At 40.0% G+C, this 24,814-nt stretch overlaps 1 protein-coding gene across 3 annotated transcripts; it reads left to right on the forward strand.

The window, feature by feature from the left end:
- The first annotated feature begins 655 nt into the window (after positions 1 to 655).
- Positions 656 to 11,772, forward strand: nufip2 (nuclear FMR1 interacting protein 2). Of its 3 annotated transcripts, none has more exons than XM_074612123.1 (4): positions 656 to 1,030; positions 2,821 to 4,512; positions 5,385 to 5,417; positions 6,768 to 11,772. In XM_074612123.1, the coding sequence occupies exons 1-4, from the start codon at positions 865 to 867 to the stop codon at positions 6,818 to 6,820; spliced, it is 1,944 nt and encodes a 647-aa protein (XP_074468224.1). In that variant the 5' UTR covers positions 656 to 864; the 3' UTR covers positions 6,821 to 11,772. The 3 variants fall into 3 exon arrangements, with proteins under 3 accessions (XP_074468224.1, XP_074468225.1, XP_074468228.1); XM_074612124.1 differs by having other exon boundaries at positions 663 to 1,012; XM_074612127.1 differs by lacking the exon at positions 656 to 1,030 and adding an exon at positions 1,049 to 2,203.
- Positions 11,773 to 24,814: the final 13,042 nt, after the last annotated feature.

The raw sequence follows: 24,814 nt of genomic DNA on the forward strand, positions 1-24,814 counted from the left end.
ATTTATTTGTTACATGTTGTTTTACAAAGTTAGGAAAGTAATGCAGAGGACGGTCTGCAGGACAGATAATAATGCACTATTCTCACTTTTAACAGTCTCTTCTGCACTATATTCACTTTTTTAATAGTCATGTATCACAGCTGTTACCCTGCACTATATTCAGTTTTAACAGTTTTCTTCATCTCCTTGTATTTTTATATCTGGTATATTTTTTTGTACTTTGTACTTTGCACTACTAACTTTTTTACTGCCTTTTTACTAACATGTTTTGCACTATGGAACTGTAATGAAACTTGAATTTCCCTCGGGATCAATAAAGTTACTATCTATCTATCTATAAAAAGTCATAGAAACATTAACAGGAACATTCAGTTTTTTTCTTTTCGACATGTGGTAAAATACTTAAAATTAATGAGGAATATTTGAGGATAGAGGTATTGAATTTGCAATAAGTTGGTTTTCCATTTAGGGAGTGGGGTTGTCCTCCCCGGGACCCTCCACTGAAGTGTCCTCTGGCTGGAGACGTGGCAGCGCCTCCGGTCATATGATGTGAGTCCACACACCAACCCCACCCCGTTACTGCCCACCCTGGAAACATTCTTTTTTAAATATCACTTGTCCGTTATTTTAGTGTGAAACATCTGCCGAGATCTGAAAAACGTCCTGCAAATACCCTACTGCATAACTCAGCACAAATCCTAGAGTCGGAGTATAGTGGCGGTGACCACCCCAAACAGAGCCATTTTTAGCCGTTTACTGCTGACGTTTACACAGGCTGTAAATAGCTTCCGTTTTACCCCGCTAGTGATTGGACCCTGCGAGCTAACACATACTGGTTGAACTAGTCCGACATTCTACACTTCAATGGAGGAACAGCCCAAAGATCGGGCACAAGAAAGGCAATACCACCACCACGGAGAGGACAGACAATCTACTCAACATCCAACTTGTCTAAAACATGATCAGAGCCACTTCCAGCGCCAGCATCAGGAAACGCAGACGAAGAAAACAGGTTGGGCCATCCGGAGAAGTGAGCTAACAGTGGCTAGCCTTACTCAGCTAATGTCAACGAGCCGACTAGCATTTTGCTAACTAATGTTAACTCCGTCGTGATTGAGAGCTCAGCCTGCTAGCGAGCTACCAATATAAACGTTATGCTGTTGTCCTGAATGATTTCAGAAAGGGTACAGCGGGTGAGTAGCTAGCTGATTAGACCGATAGTTGGCCACAGTCGGACCAGAAACCCACCATTGAGTGAGCTAACGTTAGCTAGTCGGCTAGCTGACGTTGCGTGACAGTTGTCGCTGGTGGTAGTGGTGGTTTGACATATCGGGGATTGACCTTGTGCCCATTTCTCTTTAGCAAATGCAACTAAATCATTAGAGAAAACCCCACTGGGTCGCCATGTGCTCTACACGCATTAACTGTTGTGTGTGCACGGAGATTCGCTCTCAACACAAGTCAAATCTCTATCATTCATTTGAGCATGCTTGTGTCCAGTTGAGGAAAGCGAGCCGGCTCCACTGGAATGTTCCGAGCTGCCATTTCCTGTCGGCCATGTTAGAATAGCACTGCGAGCTAACGCTACAGTTACCCGGCTACTAAATCAGTTGTATGCGACTACGGTGCTTTACAGCTCTGCCACGTCGTTGTCGTCTTTTGCCTACTTGTGTGGCGGGTGTTTGGCGGCTGTCTTATGCCACAATGAACCGTTATTGATGCCCAGGGCGTGTTAATACCCGACGAGTCGATGGCTAGTTGACATTAGCTAACGCTAGCCATCTCTGACAGGCCTGTTGCATGTTGTCCAGTCAACGTGAAGCCACGCAGCAACTCCATTATGACCAGTTGATACAGATACGGCCCGCTACAGCTAGAGAGACACGGACTGTAACCATCGACCTTATGTTTGCTGGCAGTTATGTCGATGTAAATAGGCGAGAACATGCCTCTGTGTAATAAGTGAAGCGATGCTGGATGCATATGTGTGCTGTGCCCAGGCAAGAGGGGCAGCACCATTGAATATGAGGCACACAGCCGTGCCCATGCCTCTGTGCGATGCATAGACCTATTTGTGGTTCATGTATGTCACATATATGCTGCTGGGAGCCCTCCTTTTACATCAACTAGTCTTTGATGTCAGATCAGATAATCTTAAGGAAGTTAATGGCTAACAGTCCAGTATGCAGTTGACAATTGTGAGGTATATTACATGTCCATAACTTGTTAAATACAGTGAGCACCCAGCTCATCTTGGAATGTGTTAGTTAGGAGATCCATATTCAGGCAACACTATAAACGTAAACTAGCAACGACACTGTCTCAGCTTTCTTAACATTGACTGCTGCAATGATTTAACAGAAAAGACAAACGTTAACTATGAATATTATAAATGAGTTGTTATCAAATTGATGGTGCATATTTGTGGTTTACACAGGACACAGCAGTTTAAATTGATGTGGATAGTAGAGATAAAGTTTTAATGCCAAATGTGAATGTTGTTGATGACAAATACTTAATTTTAAATATGAGTATGATAGGGACTGCGTCTTCATAATTTCAGGTTTTGTGACTTTAGCATCCTATATCGCGCGTCATTGCATTACAAACACTTTACCAAACATTTGATATTTGTACACGAAAAATCTTTGCATAACTTATATTTTCCATAGGTGGGAAAGGTCAAATGAAATGACTGATTTTTTTATTTTTTTTGTAAATCGTCAACCAGTTGGGGCAGTTTTCTCCAAGCTAGAAAAGAAAAGAATGTTTGAGGTGTTGTATCATTTCAGTATAAACTAATTTTGTTTCCCCTTTCAGGCATTAAAAAAGTAAACATCAGTGAGGAGGAGGGGGAGAAGAATCCACATCTGTCTGATACTGTTGGTATGTCGCATCCCCCCAACAGCAATGGTAACAGACACACAAGTAATGCAAATGTGAAGCAGAAGTCAACTCAAAAGCTGTACACGACTGTTCCAAAAGTGAGCAGCAAAGGATTAGAGCATAAGAAGAATATGGACCTTAAAAATGACAAGGAAAGGGCCCTGGATTTGATTCATCATGAGGGCCAACCTATGGATAAGAAAGACTCCGTGTTGCTTCAAAATGGCGTTGTAAACTGTGGCTTAATTACAAATGGCTATTCTAGCAAGGACAATGATGGCAGCGGCTCCGAAGGTGGATATACTACTCCGAAGAAACGCAAGGCCAGATGCAACAACGCCAAGAATACTGATATTGTGATAAGAGAAAAGGAAAAAGACATGCAGCAGGGCAACACTACACACGAACATGGGGCTTTTAATCTTGAGACAACTGAGAAGAGAGTGACTTCTAGACTTGATGGCTTTAGAGCCGCCCATAAAGTGGAAGCTCAGTCAGCAGCTAGACGGGCTGTTGCGTCAGAGGCTTCAATGGGTGAATCTCAGAGGAAAAACTCTGATGGCAAAATAGTTGGCACCTTTGGTAAAAAGACTGAGGAAAGGCACAAAGCCAAGCTTTCGTCAGCTTCAAAAGAGGACTCATGGACTTTGTTCAAGCCCCCTCCAGTATTTCCTGTGGACAATAGCAGTGCAAAAATTGTTCCCAAGATCAGTTATGCAAGTAAAGTAAAAGAGAACCTCAACAAAGTAGCTCAAGGTGGAGGAGAGGCACTGCCTCCTCCTGTTAGACTGTCACAGGTCCCTATGTCTGCTATGAAAACTATCACCTCAGCTAGCTTTACTAATGGCCCTGTTTCTGGAAACGGAAACGGCTGCCCGTCAGTGGGTACCTTCTTTGCTCCTGCTGCTAGTAGTATTCAACTAGCCCCATCTATCCCAAGTGGCGAGAATGTAGCATCTCCTTTGGAAAGTAACTGTAGCTCTACAACCAGTCCTGTAGACGGAGAAGCATATGAGCTTAGAAAGTTTACTTTAATTTACCCTTTAAATATGCAACCTGTGCTCCCTAGTGCTCGTCACCTTGACCCACCGGCTGCTCAGACAAATCAGAAAGCCTTGGGAGATATCTTCCAGAATCAGTGGGGGCTTTCCTTCATCAATGAGCCCAACTTGGGATCAGAAGGAGGAGGTGGCCAGGTGCCTGCAGAGGACAAGACTACTGGGGTCACATCTCAAAGCGAGTGTCAGGCTGTCGCAGCCAAGGCTGCCCGCCCCTGCTTTGATAATAGCCCATCATTCTTAGAGCCTGGCACTTTGGCTCCCGACCCCGAGAAAAGGACTTGTGCCCCTTGCAATGTGTCCAGTGCTTGTTCTCCTGCTTGTGTGATGAGTGAGGAGGAGAACAAGCTGCAGCCATGTGGCCAGGAAAAGACAAAAGTTGAGGCCAAGGGTGCAGGTTCTGCTGTGTTGGCTCCCAGTAAAGACAATGGTGCTAAGCCTGCACAGGGCCAGCTAACCACTGTGTTGTTTGGCTCCTCTAAACAACAGGCCCACTCTAAAGACATTGGCAGAAGGTGTAGCTGGGGGTCCTTTGATATTAAAGATGCTGTCACTTATCACACTAAAGGTAACTATGACTATCTACTCTCAAATTAACTTGTATAACCATTTAAATTGTAATCCTTAAGATTTAACAGTGTTTACAGTAACGGTGTTTACAGTGCCATCGAACTTGCATTGTTTTAGTAAAGAAATCTGTCAATAATAATTGCAACTTCAATCTGATTTCATGTTTTGCACGGCACAAGTAGTTATTCCATATGACAACAGGGCACTGTAACACTAGTTGGTCACTTTTCTGAGAAGTTAGAGGTGTGCAGCCTGTTGCCTGCAACTCTTCATCTAACCGCTCACTGTGGTTGCTGCCACTTTTTCCACTATTGCCTTGCAAAAATGTAAATCCACTGATGCACTCAACATACTTTTGATGAACAATTGTGGTTAGCGCTAACCTCTGTGACAAAATGCATTGCGTCTTTTGTGACTGCTTCACAGTAAAAGCCGCCCCGTGTTTTCACAGCTGAATGCTTTTAATGTGAAGCAGTCAGAAATGTTCAGTTTGGATTAGCAGTAACTTAATACAGCTCTGATTCGACTGTGGGAGAGTGAAAAGTAAACAGTGAGGCTGATATTAATGATATAAAATTACAACTGTAACCCTGGATTACATGCTGCATAGTTTCCTGTCAGTCCCTTGTGAGGGTAATTTGAATCTAGTGCAGGAATGGCGGACTCTTACATTTTTTTTTTTTTAAACAAAAATCTTAAGGATTATAACTTAAAACACAGATTTGATGTGCCTAATGTATGAAACAATAACTTAGATACTTTTTTTAATATGTCTTTAGTTTTTTGTAGAGATAAGTATTGCATTTTCTGAAAATATTCTTCATGACCAATTAATGCTGAAATAACATGCATTTTGTTTTCCCTCAACAGAAATGGAATTCATTTTCAACTTGCAAAAACAAGGTAAACCAGGCTTGTTGGTCTCACTTCTTCCTAACCTCTATTTTTAGAAATGTTTAGGCAGTGTAGAATTTAGATCTATAAATGTTACAACAAATTATAAAAGCGGAAGAAGATTAAACAGTTTGATTCGTGAAACATATCCAACATTCATAATGGTGGGACTCCACACCTGAAGTTACCTATATTCATAAATGTGCAGAACCAAGTGCATTGGTGTTTTGGTTCACGATGTAAATGTAGAAAAACAAAAGGACTTTAGTTTTTCACTTAAATTCATTTACAGAGTACCTTATCATGAGCTCTATTACTTGCAGTGTTTGTGAATTTCAAAATATATATATATATATATTTTTTTCAAAACGGCATTGCCTTTGCTGCTTAGTCAACATTAAAACATGGAGGATCCTTACTAAGCTGTATACATGAAGCTAAAGATTGGCATTTTGTCTTTCTGTTAATGGAGTTATACTTACAATACGACATATGATATGAGTAAGCCTGGTAACTGTGCCTATGACAGTCAAGTAAACATTATATTTCTCTTTTTTTATGTGGTTACTATCAAATTATTAGTGTGTATGTTCACCTTTTATTTGACTTTAAGTTTAGTGTTTAGCTAATTCCTTGCAATAAATCACTCTACACAAATACAGTTTTGCACTAGTTTGGCTGTATTGCAGCACGTTTACAGAGGCTACATTAATGCCTTCAGCAAGCCTCTCGAGGACAGTTGGCTGTATATCATGGACTAAAATCAAATAACCGTTGATCCTTGAAAGACAAAAGGCCACATTTGTTTTATTACTAAACACCAGAAACATAAGCAGCCCAAGGTAATCACTGTGATGTTCTGCTGGTGTATGGTCCTCTGGTACTGCTGTCACGCCAGCTGGCAAGTGAAATGCAGCAGTTATTCTGTTGATATCAACACAGACACAAGTTTAATGATATTTGAGGCTATGTTGGCTTAATATTCAACCGCAAGATACAAATATGAAATACGGCACTATTACCAGGGCAGGGTTTTGTTTGAAATGTTTAGATACTAGTGCTGATAGTTAAATTTCTGTGCCAATACCAAAATGGTACTTTGGATACTTGACTTTGAGAAATATAAACATATTTTTTTCAATGTTTTCCATATTATCAAAAGAAGCCAAAGTTCGCAGATGTTAAGTAAAGTAGCATTCAAGAACTTGGCTTAGATAAAATAATTCTAAACTAAAATGTAGAGTTAAATCAGGATTGTTCTTGTGTTCTTTTGGGAATTTAGTCACATATTTCCTAACGTCATTGAGACTGTGTTGAATAATCTAACCCATTACCTTTATTCTCCCCCCTCTGCTGTAGATCCAAAAAGAGTAGTGGTTTATGATGAGACCAAGGATGGACCTGATCAGTGAGGTAGATGGTCAACAGTACTTACCTTCTTCTCTTCTGGGTCTGGTGCTGCAATTATCTACCTTTGGAATCATAAATCCTGTTGGGACAGATAAAGTGACAACTGTGAAAACATTGATAGTTTAGCATGACAGATTTTCCTTGGAATCTCCGGTGGAATAACAGACTTCTTTGGGGGCATCAGACAAACACACACATGCACTCTGGAGGGACGTTAAAGGAGTTGAATCGGTGCCTCTCAGACACGGTAAATGGACTTTGGAGCTGTGATAGTTGTTTGTCTCGTGGCTCTGTTAAGGATGATGTTTGGGAGTTCAACAAAGGAAGGTGTCATGGATTGCACCTCCCTAAGCCTTTATCCTGTTGAACTGCGGCAGCCGTCAGTCTGACTATGGGATGCCTCAGTCATTTTCTTTCTTCACGCATTCAAATGAGTTCATTGTAGATATGTTAGACGTTATACATACACATCCGTGTGCAAGCTTGAATTCATCGTGGAGGAAAGGAGAACACACTTTTGCAAAGAATGCCTTGAAGTTGTGGAAATTAAGATCTTTGGAGTTAAACTGTAAGTTAAGTGGAAGCTCGTAGGTGAGGCCCCATCCAGGAAGGGAGAACCTTGTCTTAAGTCCTTTTTTAAGGGGAAATCAGAGCCCAGAAATTAAAACGCTTGCTTTTTCTTTTATACTGTTTTGTCTGCCCTAACATGAGTGTTATCTGCACTGCAGTATGACCCCCAGAGCACAGGTACAGAAGTGCCCAATCTGAAGGAAATCTACGCCCCTTCATTTCATTGTTTATCACAGGTGTGCTAAAGATTTTAAAAATCAGGTCCGTTAAAGGCAAAATCATTTCATCTTAAAGCGTTTCATACATTTCATGCAGATTGTTATGAGGTCAGCGCAGACTATTCTTAAATTCAGATTCATATATACCTTCTAATATATGAATCCTTGATCTTAGGAATTAACTGACAAATTGTTAAACAAGAGGCATTGCTACCAATAAGGTCTTCTGCGTTTTGTACCATTAGTTCAGCAGCAAGACTCAGGATGTCCATACAGATTATTTTGCCTGGATTTTTTTTTTCTATGTAAAAACTGTTCAATTCCTCTTGTCAAAGGAACACGTGTTGCATTTTACGACTGATTTTTGTTTTTGTTTTTTTTGTTTTTCTGACTCAGCATTTGGTCTTTACTTTTCCGTTTTTATGGCATTGTATTTCTTGCATGTTTACTGGTGGAAATGAATGAGTCAGAGGTCACTGTTCATCGCCATACAAAGATAACAGTAACACAACAACACTTGCAATACTAATCTAGGTTCCCCCGACTAGCCACTTTGTCAAACTGTTGAAATGTGAAGATGAGTTGTACTATTATGTTTTTACTGTCGATAACATTTTACATTTGCAAACCAGTGTGCAATAACACCGTGTGATCCATACAATGTGTAAAAATGGGTTATACGGAGCTACAAAATCATCACCCAAGATGCTGGTGTGGTTTATTCAAAAATGTTTAAGGTGCGTTTTTCAGTTTGTTGCACAACTCCTTAAAGTGATTTTTTTTTTTTTTTTGCTAAAGCGCTCGTGTTGAAAGATCTAATTAAGTCTAGGGAGCCCAAATTTGCTAACTGGCCAGCTGTGACATCACTTTTCATCACCATCTCCAAATCAGGATTGGTTTTATTCAACATAACGAAGGAACTGTCCGGGTTTCTTTTCACTAGAAGATATGATTTGGTTAATGTGTGGATTAATAGCACTTTATGTAAACTAATTGCTTTTATCTTTTAATTACTAGAGAGATCTATATGTACTGACAAGAAATACTCCTTGAAAGAATGGCTCTGGGCTGTTACTTTTCAGAAAAAATAAGTTGATAAATACAGAATTATTAAATGTAACTCAGGTAGTGTTGATAAAGCCATGACTATGTTAAATATTGTTTTTTTTTGCCAAATGGCCCCTGTCATGTAATGTTCTCAAATTGGAAATGTTGAATTGGAGTCCTATTATATAGAGTCTCATGTGATGTGACAAAACACCAAATACTTTTGAGGAAAACTGTCATGGCATGCAAGGTGCTGTCATTGTCATTTTGGGCTCTTAAAAATATACGTTTTCCTGTTTATTTCCCCTTTAAAAAAAAAGACAAAAAAAAGCACATTGCATCCATGCGCTGTTTTCTATGTGTACTAGACTGTAATCTTGCAATCTTTGATGGTTAATTTTCTCCCTCACATGTTCATAGTGAAGCACATCTTGATTTATTATTGCTGACCATCAGTGGTGTTTCTATTGGGTAGCTACGATCTGGGTATGAGCTTTCAAGTACATTTCTTTCCACTGTGTCCTGATTTGGCGGCAGCTTGTACTCGGTGTGCAAGAGGGGAAAGTCGTAACTGCAGCCAGTTGTCTTGACATTTAACTTCCACGTCTAATCTCAGTCAGCTCTCTGGTATTTAAAATGCTTTGTTTTTTGGCTTCCATTGTACAGCGTGTGATGGACGAGTGTATCACCTCCGAATAAGAACAGTTGTGTTGGATCTGGTGTATGAGGAAGAAAGGGCATTTGAGGAGATGTTGCGCTTTAGCATTTAGACTTATGTTTTTCTGTGCTTGTGGAGATTGACATTTAATCTGGCATACACAAATTAATTTCTTCTGATTGCCCATAATTCATCGACAAAAGTGACATAATCAGGTTCCCATATGGTAAACGCCTAATTGTTCAGGCTGAAAGCATTATCCGTGGACAGTGATTAATCTATAGGCTTCTAAATGTAAAACAGGGTGATCAAAATGAGTAGTATGTGATGTTACTGTAGTCTTACTACCTTTTTCTTTTTCTTTTTTAAATATTCTTTTTGTCTCGCTTTTTTTAGAGGATGGTCCTGTACAGGGAAATCAGAGAATCTCCCATCCTCCCGCCCTAAGGCTCCTCTTTTTTTAAGCACTTAATACAGCAAAAAGGCTATGTTGAATATGCATTTATAAAGATAGAACTATTATTTAGCATTGTAGCCTGCAAAACCAAAAACAGGTTCTTGAAGCGGAGTAGATGGTTAATCAGTGTTGGGCAGGGGGGGGGTTGAGTGACTGACTGTTGAGAGAGTAAAGCCTGATCATGTGGAGTTTCTATCTCCATCTCCTCAGGATGTGCAATCACCTCAAGGACGCTGATGCAGGCTTCCAGGTTGTGAGTGACGAGTTCGGCCTCGTTGTTTTTGTGGGTGTGTGCATAGCGAGTTCTTCCTATTATATGCAAGTTCCTCGTATATTTCTAAATTCCCCCCCCCCTCCTCCCTTGTTGTTTCATGTTCAGGTGCCTGTGTGAAAAAAATATACTTTTACAGCAATTTTGATTGTTTAAAATCTGCTTCCAGCATATATCCGTGCCATTTTTTTTTTTTTTCTTATTTTTTTTTTGTAACATTTGCAATGCTGTGTAAGTTCTTACAGCTAATCCTATTTTCTTCTTTTAAGCGACATGGATGCAGCTGAAAGCAATGAGCAATTTCTGTGTTTTGTAGGTTTTTTGAAATTGTCATGGCTTGTGTTCAGAATTGTGTGACCTAAAGCCAAAATCAGTTCGAATGGGACGGACGACAAACCGCTTGCTGGCGTATACTCATGCCAGTCCATTGTCAAGTTAATGTCTGAAGTAGCACATAATTGATTTGAACTGATTTAACAAAATAATGTTTTTAACATGTGTTTTAAAAAGGTTTTTATTTTTGAGTTATAACCTAATTTATCCATAGATGCACAAGTAGGATGAGACTAAAAGGAATAAATGATACAGAAAATCAATATGTCTCTTTTCGTGAGTTTTAGATGATTTAGTTACTGATAAAGGCTGATGTAGACCTATTCCCCCCACCCCCCCCACCCAATAGCACCAATTTTAATATATTTGAATGCTGATTTTCTACAAATTACTTTAACTCATTTCTTCAAAATAGTTGTGATGGAGCGATGAGCATCGAAACACACTGCATCCCAGAGTTTCTCTTAATATATTTTTTATTTGTAGTGATGTTGATCATGTCGTGAGGGGGTTTGAGGTATTAACGTGCGGTTCAACAACTCTGAAATCTGCTTTCGCCAAAGGTACACTACTCAGATATTCAGCTAGTGAATGGCAAGCGCACAGGCCGGGAGACGTTGTTGATGATGTCACAACCAGCTTCCTGACATCATGCTGGGTTTGGAGGAGTCTTTAGTGAAGAGAAGTCACTACTGTAGCAGCTGAATGTCACTTTGAGCGTGTTGTTATACGGTGCGAGAGAGGAGCAATCTTCAAAAGATGAGACAAATACCGAAAGTGCTGCTTCTTCATCCAGTAATCAATCGTCTGTAATGGGAAATGCTGGACTTTGGTGTGTGTTTGTGCTCTACTTAAAAGCTGTCCTTCCTTTAAACTGCCTCTTGTGGAAATGTTTTTAATTTAGGGGGCTTTTTGTTTTATTCATTGACACCTAAGAGGTACAGTGTTTTATGATTCCACACATGATGAATGAAGTAAAAAAAACAAAAAACGTGTCTTTACAAGGTTCAGTCATGAAAAGAGGCGATGTGTTGCGCCAAGTCATCTTTTTGTTTTGTTTCTGTCATCTCAAATGGCTGTTGTGCTTGTCGATGCTTTTTTTTTTTTTGGTCTGCTCCTCCTTTTGTCACTTTTACATCTCTTGCCCCCCTAAAATATGAGGCAACTGCATTTCTTTCTCAAATGTCTTACAGGTTGACATTTAAGTTTTTAAGTGAGCAGTCTGATTATTTAATTTTTGTTTGGAATTTAACAGAAGTGTCACATTACAATGTTCTTTTTTTCTTTTTTTTTAAAGCATGATAATAACCCTCAAATTCCAAACAATGTAATAGTCGATATAAAAAAAAAACTTCCAGTGTTCACAATTTTAGTTTCCATTAAAATGTCAAATTTTCATGAAGAATTCTGTGTTTTGTGTGTGGTGTTCTGCATTTCTGCTGTTGGTTGGGATTGAAAACCTGTCACCTGTTAAAGGTGGTCACTCTGATCCTGTTCACATATTGCAAACTGTAAAAGTTAGGGCTGTCAAAGTTAACGTCATAACGCAAATTTGTTTTAACTCCACTAATTTCTTTAACGCATTAACGCAGCTTGTGATTTTTTAGGTTGTAGAGTGAAGATACTGGCCTCATATGAAACTAGAAAACCTAAGGAATCCATTGGTACCAACCATGTCATACTAGCTTGTCACGAAGGAGGCTACTGTACATAACGCTCCAAACTTAGACAAAATTCTAGCGAAGAAAAACTGGCATGGCCATTTTCTAAGGGGTCCCTTGACCTCTGACCTCAAAATATGTTAATGAAAATGGGTTATATGGGTACCCATGAGTCTCCCCTTTACAGACATGTCCACTTTATGATAATCGCATGCAGTTTGGGGCAAGTCATAGTCAAGTCAGCACACTGACACTCTGACAGCTGTTGTTGCCTGTTGGGCTTGAGTTTGCCATGTTATGATTTGAGTATATTTTTTATGCTAAATGCAGTACCTCTGAGGGTTTCTGGACAATATTTATCATTGTTTTGTGTTAATTGATTTCCAATAATATATATATATATATATATATATATATATATATACATACATTTGCATAAAGCACACATATATGCCCACTCCCATGTTGATAAGAGTATTAAATAATTGACAAATATCCTTTTAAGGTACATTTTGAACAGATAAAACATGTGTGATTAATTGCGATTAATGATGGACACATGCGATTAATCACAATTAAATATTTAAATAAATTGACAGCCTAGTAAAAGTAGATTGGCATGTTTACCATGGCAAGTCATCTTTATCACATGTGCACTAGGGATGAGCAATAAGTCAATTGTGGCAATTCTTACATGAGTGACTTAAAAAGCTGTCGAGCTCGCTATCATGGTAGAGAAGCAAAAAATAAAGCCTGATACAGGAATTACCATGTAAGAAAGAACAAACTCGCAATATTGCTATTTTTTATTTTATTTATCCTTTATGCAAGGAAGCCTTACGATTTCTGATTAACTTAGATTGTTCTTTACTAAATGTACACTCACTAAAAAAAGATGTGTATCCTATGTGTGATGTAATACAAATATTTGTTTCTTTAAAATTTTTTAAAGTGATTCCAGTATGTTTTAGTGCCATTTTACGATTTTTAAGCATATTTTGATGATTATCAGAATAACATCGTAAATTACAATTATTTTGGCGATGATAATTGTGACACAAAATATTCATTTTGTCCTATGCCTAATGTGCACTAGTACCAATAAGTTTAAAATCTTAAATAAACCCTTGACTCTCTTCAAGACAATGCATCAAGATCAGGTAATATAGCAGGACTGACCTTTATCATGTCAACTGATACATCCCACCACAGCTAAAGCACAGTAACTAACTACTTTAGTACAAGTGCTATACTTGACCACAATTTTTAGGTGCTTCTACATCTACTGAGTATTTCAATTTGTGACTTCTACTCTACTACATTTCAGAGGGAAATATTGTATGTTTTACTCCACTACATTTATTTTATAACTTTGGTTACTTTACTGATTAAGATTTTTCTTTAAAAACATACCTTTCAAATTATGATACAAAAGCCTGTTTTTCAATGCAAATCAGTTAGGACTTTCTATCATCACGTTTCATTTTTCATAATCCTAGTGCAGTGACGTGCCTTATGCTTTCTTATTTCAAGATAGTCAAATCTTTAGACATTTGAATTAAAAACAGGCTGAAAGTGCACCAACTAAGTGGTTTTTAGCTTGTTCTAGGAGAATAGGCTTTTCAGGACCCAATCATAGCCAGAATTGTCTTTATAAGATTTGAGCTTTTGCACTGTTAGAGATTGAACTGCCCAACAGTATATAAAGTAGTTAAAATTAGCTCCACCTTGACTGGCTACAACAGTAAATGCTATTTGCACTTTAATAGGCCTACATCAGTAATAATAATCCACTAATATAAATCATCAATCTGTAACAAAGGGCACTCTGTTACTAGTGACTGTCGGCTTTGGCCTTTTAAATATGGCACAACTGGGTTTTGGTATTAACTACACACGTTAATAATTGGGTAGCGATATTTACTTTATAATAAAAGATACATTTTGTACATTGCATTGTACATTTTATATCAAATATTTATTGACTCTAGGCCCATTTATTGAATATTGTTGTATTCTGGCTGCTGTAAGTAATAGGGTACTCCTACATGGATACTTTGTTGCCACAAATCAACGAGTTGGTTCTCCATTTCTGAGGTCCACCTTACTACAACTTTATGCATCGCATTGTATATTAGCCAACGCCGCCATAGACTGTATATAAGAGGTTTGGTTAGTGGACTACTGAGTTGAAGTCTCAAGTTCGTCATTTTGGCCGTTGCCACCTTATTTCTCCATTAAAAGCATAAAAACAAGCTGTATTAGGTTATAAAATCATTAATTCAATGAAAAAAGAATGGCTATTATTTTATTCACTTATTTTATTGTATTTAAGTTTTAAAAAGTTATATTTTATTATTATTTTATTAATCACTTATTTTATTATTTTATTTGTATAAGTTGTTATTTTATTAATCACTTATTTTATTGTACTTCATTTGTATAGTTTTATTCTATTTTTGTTGTTATTTTATTAATCACTTATTTTATTGTATCATTGTAATCTATTTCATTGTTACTTTATTAATCACTATTTTATTGTATTTAAGTTGTATGATTTATTCTATTTTATTGTTATTTTATTAATGTAGTTTTTACTTCACACTGTTTTACTACCATTATTGTTATTATAGCTTTTAATTTAATTTGATTACATTTTTATCATCTTATTATCTCGCATGGATCGCCTGAAATGATCACATTGTCTTTTCTGTTGTTGTCACGGTTCACACAGGTTCCATCTCACTTTTGGCATGTCAGTCATCTGGGAAGCACTTTGAACTGCACTAACCTGAGTGAAAGGTTCTATACAAATAAAATTTGATGATTGCTTGATAAAACAGTCTAGGGTTTGTATGGAATTGGGCCTAGATTAGACAAATGCACTTTGGTAGAGGAGAGTTTATAACTGGGATGATGGAGAGGCTCTCTGAATTGTCATATTCATTTGGGCTGTAGGGGGAGCTAGTGGTGCAAACAGGAGGTAAAGAGGTCACTGGGGATGAAGAAGGCCAATCAGTGGCCGGTGTGCTGGCATCCATGGCTGGAAGCGGCGGTGTAGTAACTGCATGGAAAATGTTTGCTGAAAGTTCACGGGTGCCATGGAAGCTCGGGTGGATGCCATCTCTGCTTGAAGAAGGAAAGTCATTCCCAAAAAGGATTAAAGTGGTCGATAAAAGTCAAGTTGTGCGACGGACAGACGGACTGCAGTCATGTGTGCAGAGTGAGGAGCCGACTAACAGCGTGGACTCACATACAATGTCAGGAGCGCGTGGCGGCTGCGTGGCGTGTTGTTTTTTTATTTTGGCGTCCCTGTTAACAGGTTAGAGCAGCCACACTGCCCGCATGAGAAGTCTCATGCGGGCGTCTCAGCTGCGTCTTAGCTGCGTCTTTTTTATAGAATAGAGGTCTCGCTTATTTTTCTCGCGTGTCAGCTGCGTCTCACAGCAACAATAGACAGTGAAGGTGATCTAGTGACAGTATATTGACATCATACCAGCAAGACTTTACTACAGTTTCGATGTCTATCTGTAGAATATGTTACGGAGATGAAAAAAAGTAAAGACTTATTTTTAAATCAACACTTCCTGCTTTCATTTTAAAATAAAAGCCCTCAGGCGTTTTTTCTATGGACCGAATTCCTTCATTTGTTAACACGAGGCTTTTATTCTGAAATATGAGCAGTCAGTGATGAGGAACTTGAAGTGACTTGGAGAGCTCCATGAATTGATAAAGTATGGGGTTTAAATCAACACTTTATGCTTTCATTTCGAAACAAAAGCACTCAAGCGATTTTTCTGTGGACAGAATTCCTTCATTTGTTAACACAAGGCTTTTATTCTGAAATATGTGCCGGACAGTGTTCTAGAACATAGAGTGACTTGGAGAGCTCCATTTATGAATATAATAGAGTTTTAATTGTGGATTATTACTATTATTTACAAATTACCACACGTTTCTTAACCTTTCTTGGTCTAAAATAAATATAAATCACATTTATCATGAAGTAAAATGGCCATTAAAAGGCAAACTCTATGTAGAAAGAAAGGGCTGACAGCAGCAGCCGACACACAGCCGACACGCAGCCGACAGGCAGCTGGTGTGAACAACCGACGCGTGTATTACGCAGCCACCATGCCACGCAGCCGCCACGCAGCCGCCACGCGCTCCTGATGTTGTAATGTTGTATGTGTGCCCAAAGCTTTAAGCGTCCGATGCCTCGGCCCAACAAGAGGGGAGGGCCCAAGATGAAGACGGATTTTCCACCATTTTTGAGTTCGTTGAAAAGACGGTAAATATTCTGCTTTAAAACTTAATACTGCTGCTTCGTTGTGTCATTTGTTGTTAATATTATAAGACTGAAATTGTGTCATGTAAACATAGTTGTGCAAAAATAGGTTTAGTATGTTATTGATTTGCTGTATTCCATTTTATTTACTCATATTTAATGTTAAGATATTGTAGTGACCCTGTAGGACTGACATGAGAGAGACACATGGGGAGATGTTGCCCTAGTTAAGCTGGATAGGTCAGGGTGAAAAAGAGGGGAGGGGGCAGCGAGAGCAAGGGAGTGTGGGAGGAAGAGGAGAGCAGAAGGAGAGAGCTGCAGGACGACGCCACGAATGTTACCGCCAGTTTAGCAGATTAGCTAGTTTTTGGCTACCAGCCTTTTATTGTTTTGGGCACTCTTCCAACCCCGGGGTTAGCCTGTATGTTAGGTTAATACAACCCGGTTCTCCGGTTAAAGTTCAGCCACCTTGTCCTCATCATTTAGCTAGCTAGCCAGCGGTGCTACAGAGCCGCAAACGCTATATTGGTGTCAGAAGTGGGATTCCCCACGTCCCCACTCCCCGCACTACAGTTGGCTACCACAGCTAGCTACCACCGAAGGAACGAGATGGCTGAACAGATCGAAAAGTCGGACTTCTACGCCGTATACACCCCCTCAGAAACACCGATGAGGAAGCCAACAGATGATGGCCCGGTTGTAAGGAGAAAAGTGGGGAAAGCAACTCACTCACCGCTCGCTACATTGCTGACTGACGTCCCTGCTGTGATGAAAAACAGTCTGTTCCAGTTGGCAGCAACCGCCAGTCCATGCTCCGGAGGATCAGATGTAAACAATCTAGCTGCACACAGACCTGGCATCGGCCAATCAGTCAGTGATGATGTCACCACTCTGACAGCTCCCGAAGGTAAAATGGATGGCCAACCAAAGTCTATCCCAGAGTTAGAGAAAGACATTACAGCTACAATCGAAGATGGCTTTATGCAGAGAATGAGCATTGCAATGGATCGTGCTTTTGGAAATTTTCCGAATAACTCAAGAGGCAATGGCCATGATGCTAATGTTCCTGTTGATTTTCGGGGTTCAAAAACTACCCAACATTCCGGTGATGGCGCCAGTGCGGATACCCACCCTGTGGGAAGACTTGGCAAGTGTAGCTCCCTTACCTCGGCCCCAGTTATTTCATCTGCTGCCGTTAACCAACCAGGTGACCTGATACCTGCTCTGACTACTGCGCTTACCACAGCCTTGATGAGTTTTCAAAAGACGGCCCCGGCCCCACCCCCCAGGGACACCCTCTTGAACGTTGGGCGTTATGATGGACTCACTTCATGGGAGACATACTGGGCCCAGTTCTGCCTTCTAGCATCAGCCAATGGCTGGTCCCCTGCAGAGAGAGCTGTCCATTTAATCTCGGCTTTGGAAGGTGAGGCAAGGAAAGAACTGCTGGATGTGACTGCGGCCGAACTGGAGAACCCACAAGCTATATCTAGGGCCCTAGTGAGACGCTTTGGGAACACCACCCCCGCAGTTGTGATGCGGCAGAGGTTCAACAAACGAGTGCGGGCACCTGGAGAAAAGCTGGGAGTGTTGGCGGTAGAGCTGGGCTACCTCGCCCAAAGAGGATTCCCTGATTTTGATGATGCAACACGCTTGGTGCTAACCAAGGAGGCATTCATTCGTGGCCTTCTACCCCTCCCATTACGGCAACAGGTCCGGCTGGCTGACCCTCAGACCCTGGAAGAAGCTCTAGAGAAAGCACTGGCAGTGGAAGACATCCTCATAGAGGGTTTCGAGCCTCACCCCCGACAGGCGTCAGAGTTCACCATACAGCACAGAGCTGGTGAAAGCCACACGAATGCAGACAGTCTCTCCCGCCGACCATGTGCCCCGGGCTGTCACCACTGCAAACAGGCCGAAGAACGCGAAGCGGCAAACTTGCACACTGGAAAGGTGATCTGTTGGGCCCTGTTACCCGAAAATGAGAGAGGGTGGAGAGAACTGCAGCTCAAGGACCCTGATCTTGAAATGGTCATAGGGTGGCTGGAAAAAGACATCCGGCCACCCTGGGAAGATTTGGTTGCCCAATCTGCCACTGTCAGAGGCCTCTGGTCTCAATGGCCTGGAGTGGAGCTGCAGGAAGGAGTCCTGAAGAGGTGCTGCGATGGCAAGTGGTTGGACCCAAAAATCTCCGCGGGGAAGTACTTGAGGTGCATCATGGATCCCCTGGAGTTGGTCACTTTGGGGTGACAAAGACATTGAGAAGGCTGAGACAGACATTCTATTGGGGCTAGAGCAGGAGGGATGGTGAAGACTACTGTCGCCCTACGATGCCTGTACTGCCCGTAAAGGCCCCCAAGGTCAGTCCCGTGCACCCTTACAGCAGCATCGTGTAGGGGCACCAATGGACAGAGTGGCAGTCGATGTGTTGGGACCACTACCCCGTACCAGTAGAGAGTATGTGCTAGTCACCATTGACTACTTTACAAAGTGGCCCGAAGCCTACCCCCATCCTGACCAAGAGGCGACGACCGTGGCTGAGACCTTGGTGCAAGGAATGTTCAGCCACTTTGGAATGCCCTCTCAGCTCCATTCAGACCAAGGGCGGAACTTCGAATCACAGGTGTTCACTGCGATGTGCAACCAGCTCGGCATCCAAAAGACAAGGACCAACCTGCTTCACCCACAAAGTGACAGATTAGTGGAACGGTTCATGCAGACCTTGAGTGCCCAGCTGGCCCTCACCACTGCCCCAGACCAGAGTGATTGGGACCTGCAGATACCCCTCATCCTCATGGCATGCCGCAGTGCAGTCCAAGAATCCACCGGCTGTACTCCTGCATTGTTGATGTTGTGCAGGGAGCTGAGAACGCCACCAGAGCTAGCCTATGTAGCTGGTGCAATGGCGTCCGGTGCGCCCATTGCACCGGATGCCATGGCTGCGCCAGAATATGCCAGCCAGTTACAGGACTGACTGGAAACGGCCCACAGCTTTGCCCGGCATCAATCACAACAGTCCGGGGTCCGTCAAAAGCGAGGCTACGACGCACACGTCAAAGGTCAGGACTTTCAGGCTGGGGACCTTGCCTGGGTTTATGGACCCAAGAGAGTGAAGGTCTGCTTTCCTAAGTTGGACAGTACATGGATTGGTCCCTGCTATGTGGTCGAGAGAGTGGGGCAGGTTGTGTATCGTGCCAAACTGGCACCCAGAGGACGCACAGGGGTACTGCACCGGGACAGGATGGCACTGTACCAGAGGGACCAGCAGCCAGCCTTCCCTGTGACACCTACCATAGCGCGAGATTTTTTTTTAGGTCTACCTCCTCTACTTTTCTTCTTCCATTCCTTCTGAGTAATACAGTTTGTCTATTTCCACTCAGTTGCTCCCAGGGCAACGCTGCAGTATGGATCATGTATGCACATTAAATCAGTGCTACTAAATACGTGCTGCAAATGTGCTGCAACAACGGATTAATGATTAAAATGTAAATCATTTATTGCAATTAAACACACTGTGGTTAAAGCAGGAAAGTCAGTGGGCCTTAATGAGTCTGCATTGATCTGTGAATGAATTTGAGTGATTCTTACAATCTGCTTTCCAGAGCTGCTTTGTAGGCCACTGTATAAAAAGCTCCTTCATGTTCATGAAATCCCTGCAGCATCTGAAGGCAGCAGAACATATGTTGATAAATCCGCGTGAGAAGTACCGTGCAAGAGCGCAGTGCCATTACGCACGGCCGTTCACTGTGTTTACCTTCATCAAATCGCCTGAAAACTACACCGGGTTGTTACAATATAACCATACAGACCTCCACACACATCAGACTGGTTGGTTATAACTCTATAGTCTGTTTTTGTATGAAGGAGACGTCTGGTTACTCGGATACATCATAGGCTCTTTCTTTTTTTAGCAAAAGTAGCATCTTGTGTTTTATCCTTGAAACACATTGCAGTGCAAACGCTGTTGTGTAACCTTATTACTAAACTATGTGACGAGCTGAGATACATTAGAATTATTGCTAAAATAGCATCTGTTCAACCTAATCATAGGCTATATGATTAGATGTTATATGTTAGATGTTTCACCAAATCAATTTCTTTATTTTTTATTCACAGTCAAATGTAGCCTCATAATAACAGCTCAGCAAATGGAAATGTTGATTGTTCAGAGCGTTGCGACATGAACACATCACACACATCACCACAAATCTGCACCCAAAGACAGATGGAAGATGATTTTCTATCAGTTACTAGGCCTATATTAACGATAGAAATAACGTACATGGTCACATAGTTTAGTAATTAATGTTACACAACAGCGTTTGCACTGCAATGTGTTTCAAGGATAAAACACAAGATGCTACTTTTGCTAAAAAAAAGACTACGATGTACCCTAGTAACCAGACGTCTCCTTCACAAAAACAGAATATAGAGTTATAACCGACCAGTCTGATGTGTGTAGAGGTCTGTATGGTTATATTGTAACAACCTGGTGTAGTTTTCAGGTGATTTGATAAAGGTAAACACAGTGAATGGCCCGTGCGTAATGGCACTGCGCTCTGGCGCAGCACTTCTCACGCAGATTTATCAACATATGTCCTGCTGCCTTCAGATGCTGCAGGGATTTCATGAACATGAAGGAGCTTTTCATACAGTAGCCTATAAAGCAGCTCTGGAAAGCAGATTGTAAGAATCACTCACATTCATTCACAGATCAATGCAGACTCATTAAGGCCCACTGACTTTCCTGCTTTAACCACAGTGTGTTTAATTGCAATAAATTATTTATATTTTAATCATTAATCCAGTGTTGCAGCATGTTTGCCGCAAGTATTTAGTAGCACTGATTTAATGTGCATACATGATCCATAATGCAGTGTTGTGCTGGGAGCAACTAAGTGGAAATAGATATAATAGAATAGATAGATACTATATCACTCAGAAGGAATGGAAGAAGAAAAGTATTTCCACCCCTTCCAACCCTCTTTTTATAGACCCGTTTTTTCTTTTTTAGGGAACGATAGGGGGTCTTTAAGGGGAGATAGCAGGTCAACAGTATATTCCACATAAAAGTGTAGTACATCATCTGAAAGCTGGGAACCTGAAGATTACTTTGAGATGCAGCTCATACACTTTCACAATTTATTGTTAATTAATTAATAAATGTATTTATTAATTATTTAAAATAAATTGTGAAAGTGTATAAGGGCTTAGAACATTATAATGGAAGTATATGATAGCCATTCCATGCTCTATTATGTCTCATGAGTTGTTGCAGCAATGTTTGGGTTGATACCATTTGTTACACAGATTTGGTGCTAAATCTAATTAATTTAAAATATTTACACTTCAAGAATTGATAAAAATTATGAAAAATCCCTCCAAAATACCACATTAACACACCAAGACCTCGAGGAACACGATAGAAAAAGTCATGCTTTGATTTGGTATCAAAAACTTTTGACATTTGGAGATTTCTGCAAGAATTGAATTTTTCGGCGATTGGATGGCGAACGCTTTTGTTCTGGAAACTGCTCAAAAACCCCTTATTGTCAATCTACCTAGGAAAGCCATCCATCCTCTGAATGCTCTAGGTCTCTAGCTTGTGGATGTAAGTTTCATGAGGCCATGATTATCCTAAAGGTCACCACAGGTCATTTAATTAATACAGTGATGTCAAGTTTTAAAAAATGGTCTCACTACAATGAAATGGCTACTATGGGGACTAACACAACTCATCACACATGAATACATATCAGCTTTCCAGTGATACCCAATTTATGCAATTCCAAAACAGTTTAGGAACCCCAGTATGCAGAAACCATTTTGGAACAGGTGAAAATAACACATTTATACTGCATCCAAAAACTGCATGGTATTATCATAAAGTGGGCATGTCTGTAAAGGGGAGACTCGTGGGTACCCACATAACCCATTTTCATTCACATTTTGAGGTCAGAGGTCAAGGGACCCCTTTGAAAATGGCCATGCCAGTTTTTGCTCGGCAAAATTTAGCCTAACTTTGGAGTTCTAGTTTCATATGATACAAATACCTTCACTATAGCTCTAAAATAGAGCCTGCTACTGCCTCAGAAAGACAGTAAAGTCGGCCGAGGGAGTGGAGGTTAAAGATATTTTTTTATATGTGGTATGTATTTTACACCTTTTTACATTTGAGGTAACAGGATATGGGTTTAACTCTCATTCTTGCGTTTTTTCATTGCAGCAATGATGACTTCAAGCCTTCCACTTCAAAACACAAGATGAGCATTTCTAGGTTTGTACGCTTCAGTAGACTCCTTCAACACTCCATGACCTGAGATAAGACAGTGGTTCTCAAACTTTTGGGTCAAGTACCTCATGTCAAAGAATCCAGGTACCACCTGTAAACTATGATCTTTCAGAAGCAACAAAAAAGTCTATAACACAAAATGTGCACACACTTACACTACCGGTCAAAGTTTTACAATACCCCCATTTTTCCAGTTTTTATAGATCCCGTCTAGTGAATAACTTTAAATGCTACAAAGGTAAGCAGTAAACTGCCCAAAGTAAAAAAAAATAGAAAAAAAAAAAGTTTAGGTCACTAAAAACTGAAAAATCCCTTCAGAAGGCCTTTTTCAGGGATTAAAGACCCAGTGAAATGAAAAATATCCGGGCGCCGAGCTGTAAAGTTTTCCTTTCATCTCGCCCTCCTCCTGATCTAACAGGTGAGGGAGGTGTGTGTGGAGCCATATGGCAAGCTGTTTTAACATTTAATAGCTAGACTGGCTATATATTGCAGGTATCCGTAATTCAATTCTTCCTCGTCAAAATTAAGATTTCAGATACCCCCAATAACATTTTTCTATCTACAATTGTCACCACAGATATTCACAATGTCATACATCCTAGGAAAACTTGTCACTTTTGTCATTGATGTGTATTGGGCTGTCAATTACAGATATCTACAATTGTATTTTTGATATCTAGAATGAACATTCTGGATATCTGCAATGGATTTCTTACTAGGAAAACTCCCATTTCAGATATCTACAATCTAATTGTTACCAGTCAAAATTTTAATTTCAGATATCCACCTGAAAAACTATTCCAGATATCCATGTCATTTTGAATATCTAGAATACATTTTGACTAGTAAAAATGTCATTATGGATATCCACAATTGGCATTATGACTAATAAAAATGCAATTTCATATATCTACAATTAGAATTATGACTAGAAACCATGCAATTGCAAATATCCTCAAATATATCGTGGTAATACAGTATAGCAAGCTATTTTAACATCTATTAGCTAAGCTTGACTATCCGGATTAACATTAAAGATATCAACAAAGGCAGTTTGCCTAGTCGTAATTACATTATGACTGTCAGAATTTTTATTCAAGATATCTATAACGTCATTCTGACTTGTCAAAATGACAGAGATATCTGTAATTCAGTTTTAACTTGAATTACACCTGTAGGAACCTGTAGGAATTGTTTGCATTAACGTTCAAGGCATTATTTACTTCCAGTGCTGCAGGAAAGCAGTAAATAATTTATTTTTTTAAAAAGGCCGTGGTCTGATAAAAAGTAAATTCATCAAATTCAGTGCCTCATATCGCTATTTACAAAGCTATTTAGCTGTCATATTTCGCAGAGATGGACCTTTCTTTCTGCCACTTTGGATGCAGGATTTAATCATTAAACCAAATCAAAATGTAGGCTACACGGACTGGTAGTTGTGTGAATCTGCACTCGATTGCTCTTCCTCGATGACCGGATATGTGTTTCAGTAAATTGAATTTGAATTAATGTATAAGACCTGAATGTGGTATAGAGTATAGTATAGAGAGTTGAATTTGCATTGAGGATCAAATACAGTTTCAGAGCAACTGAATTAAATATCATGACATTACATTCAATTTCAAGTTTATTGGAATTCAGTTCCAAACCAATAAATTCAATTTTAAATTATGCAATTCAAATTCAAGTTAAGGAATACAAATTAAAATTGTGATTTAAATTCAGTTTTTAATGCAATTATTCAAGTATAAATGATTGAAATTCAGTTTCTAGTGACACATATTTCTGCCCATAGGAGTAATGTAAGTTAGATTCCTCCCCCCCCAAAAAAACTTCTGATTCATGGATCACCGGTCGGTCGGTCTGTCTGTTGTTATGGTGTGATTCAATAGGTAGTTATCATTTCTTAGAAGAATTTTTCACATCAACGTTACAGTTTTAGTTACATCTTTACAAAACATTTGCGTCTGTAGTTCATCAGATGAGAGCTCGCTAGCGTTTGTTATTGTTACCTAATTCTCGACCAAAATGAATGATATAGTTGATAGATCTTTATGTCTAATATATTATATAGGGACGTCTCCACAAGTATTAAAAAAGAGAAATAAGCCAAAGCCATATCAACAAACCATTCCTTATGACAAAGGACTTATTTTCCACCACATAAGTAATTCATCAGTTCATGTAACATTAAGCCTAAT

Source organism: Sebastes fasciatus, chromosome 16 (assembly GCF_043250625.1).
Source record: "Sebastes fasciatus isolate fSebFas1 chromosome 16, fSebFas1.pri, whole genome shotgun sequence".
In the NCBI taxonomy this organism is placed as follows: domain Eukaryota; kingdom Metazoa; phylum Chordata; class Actinopteri; order Perciformes; family Sebastidae; genus Sebastes; species Sebastes fasciatus.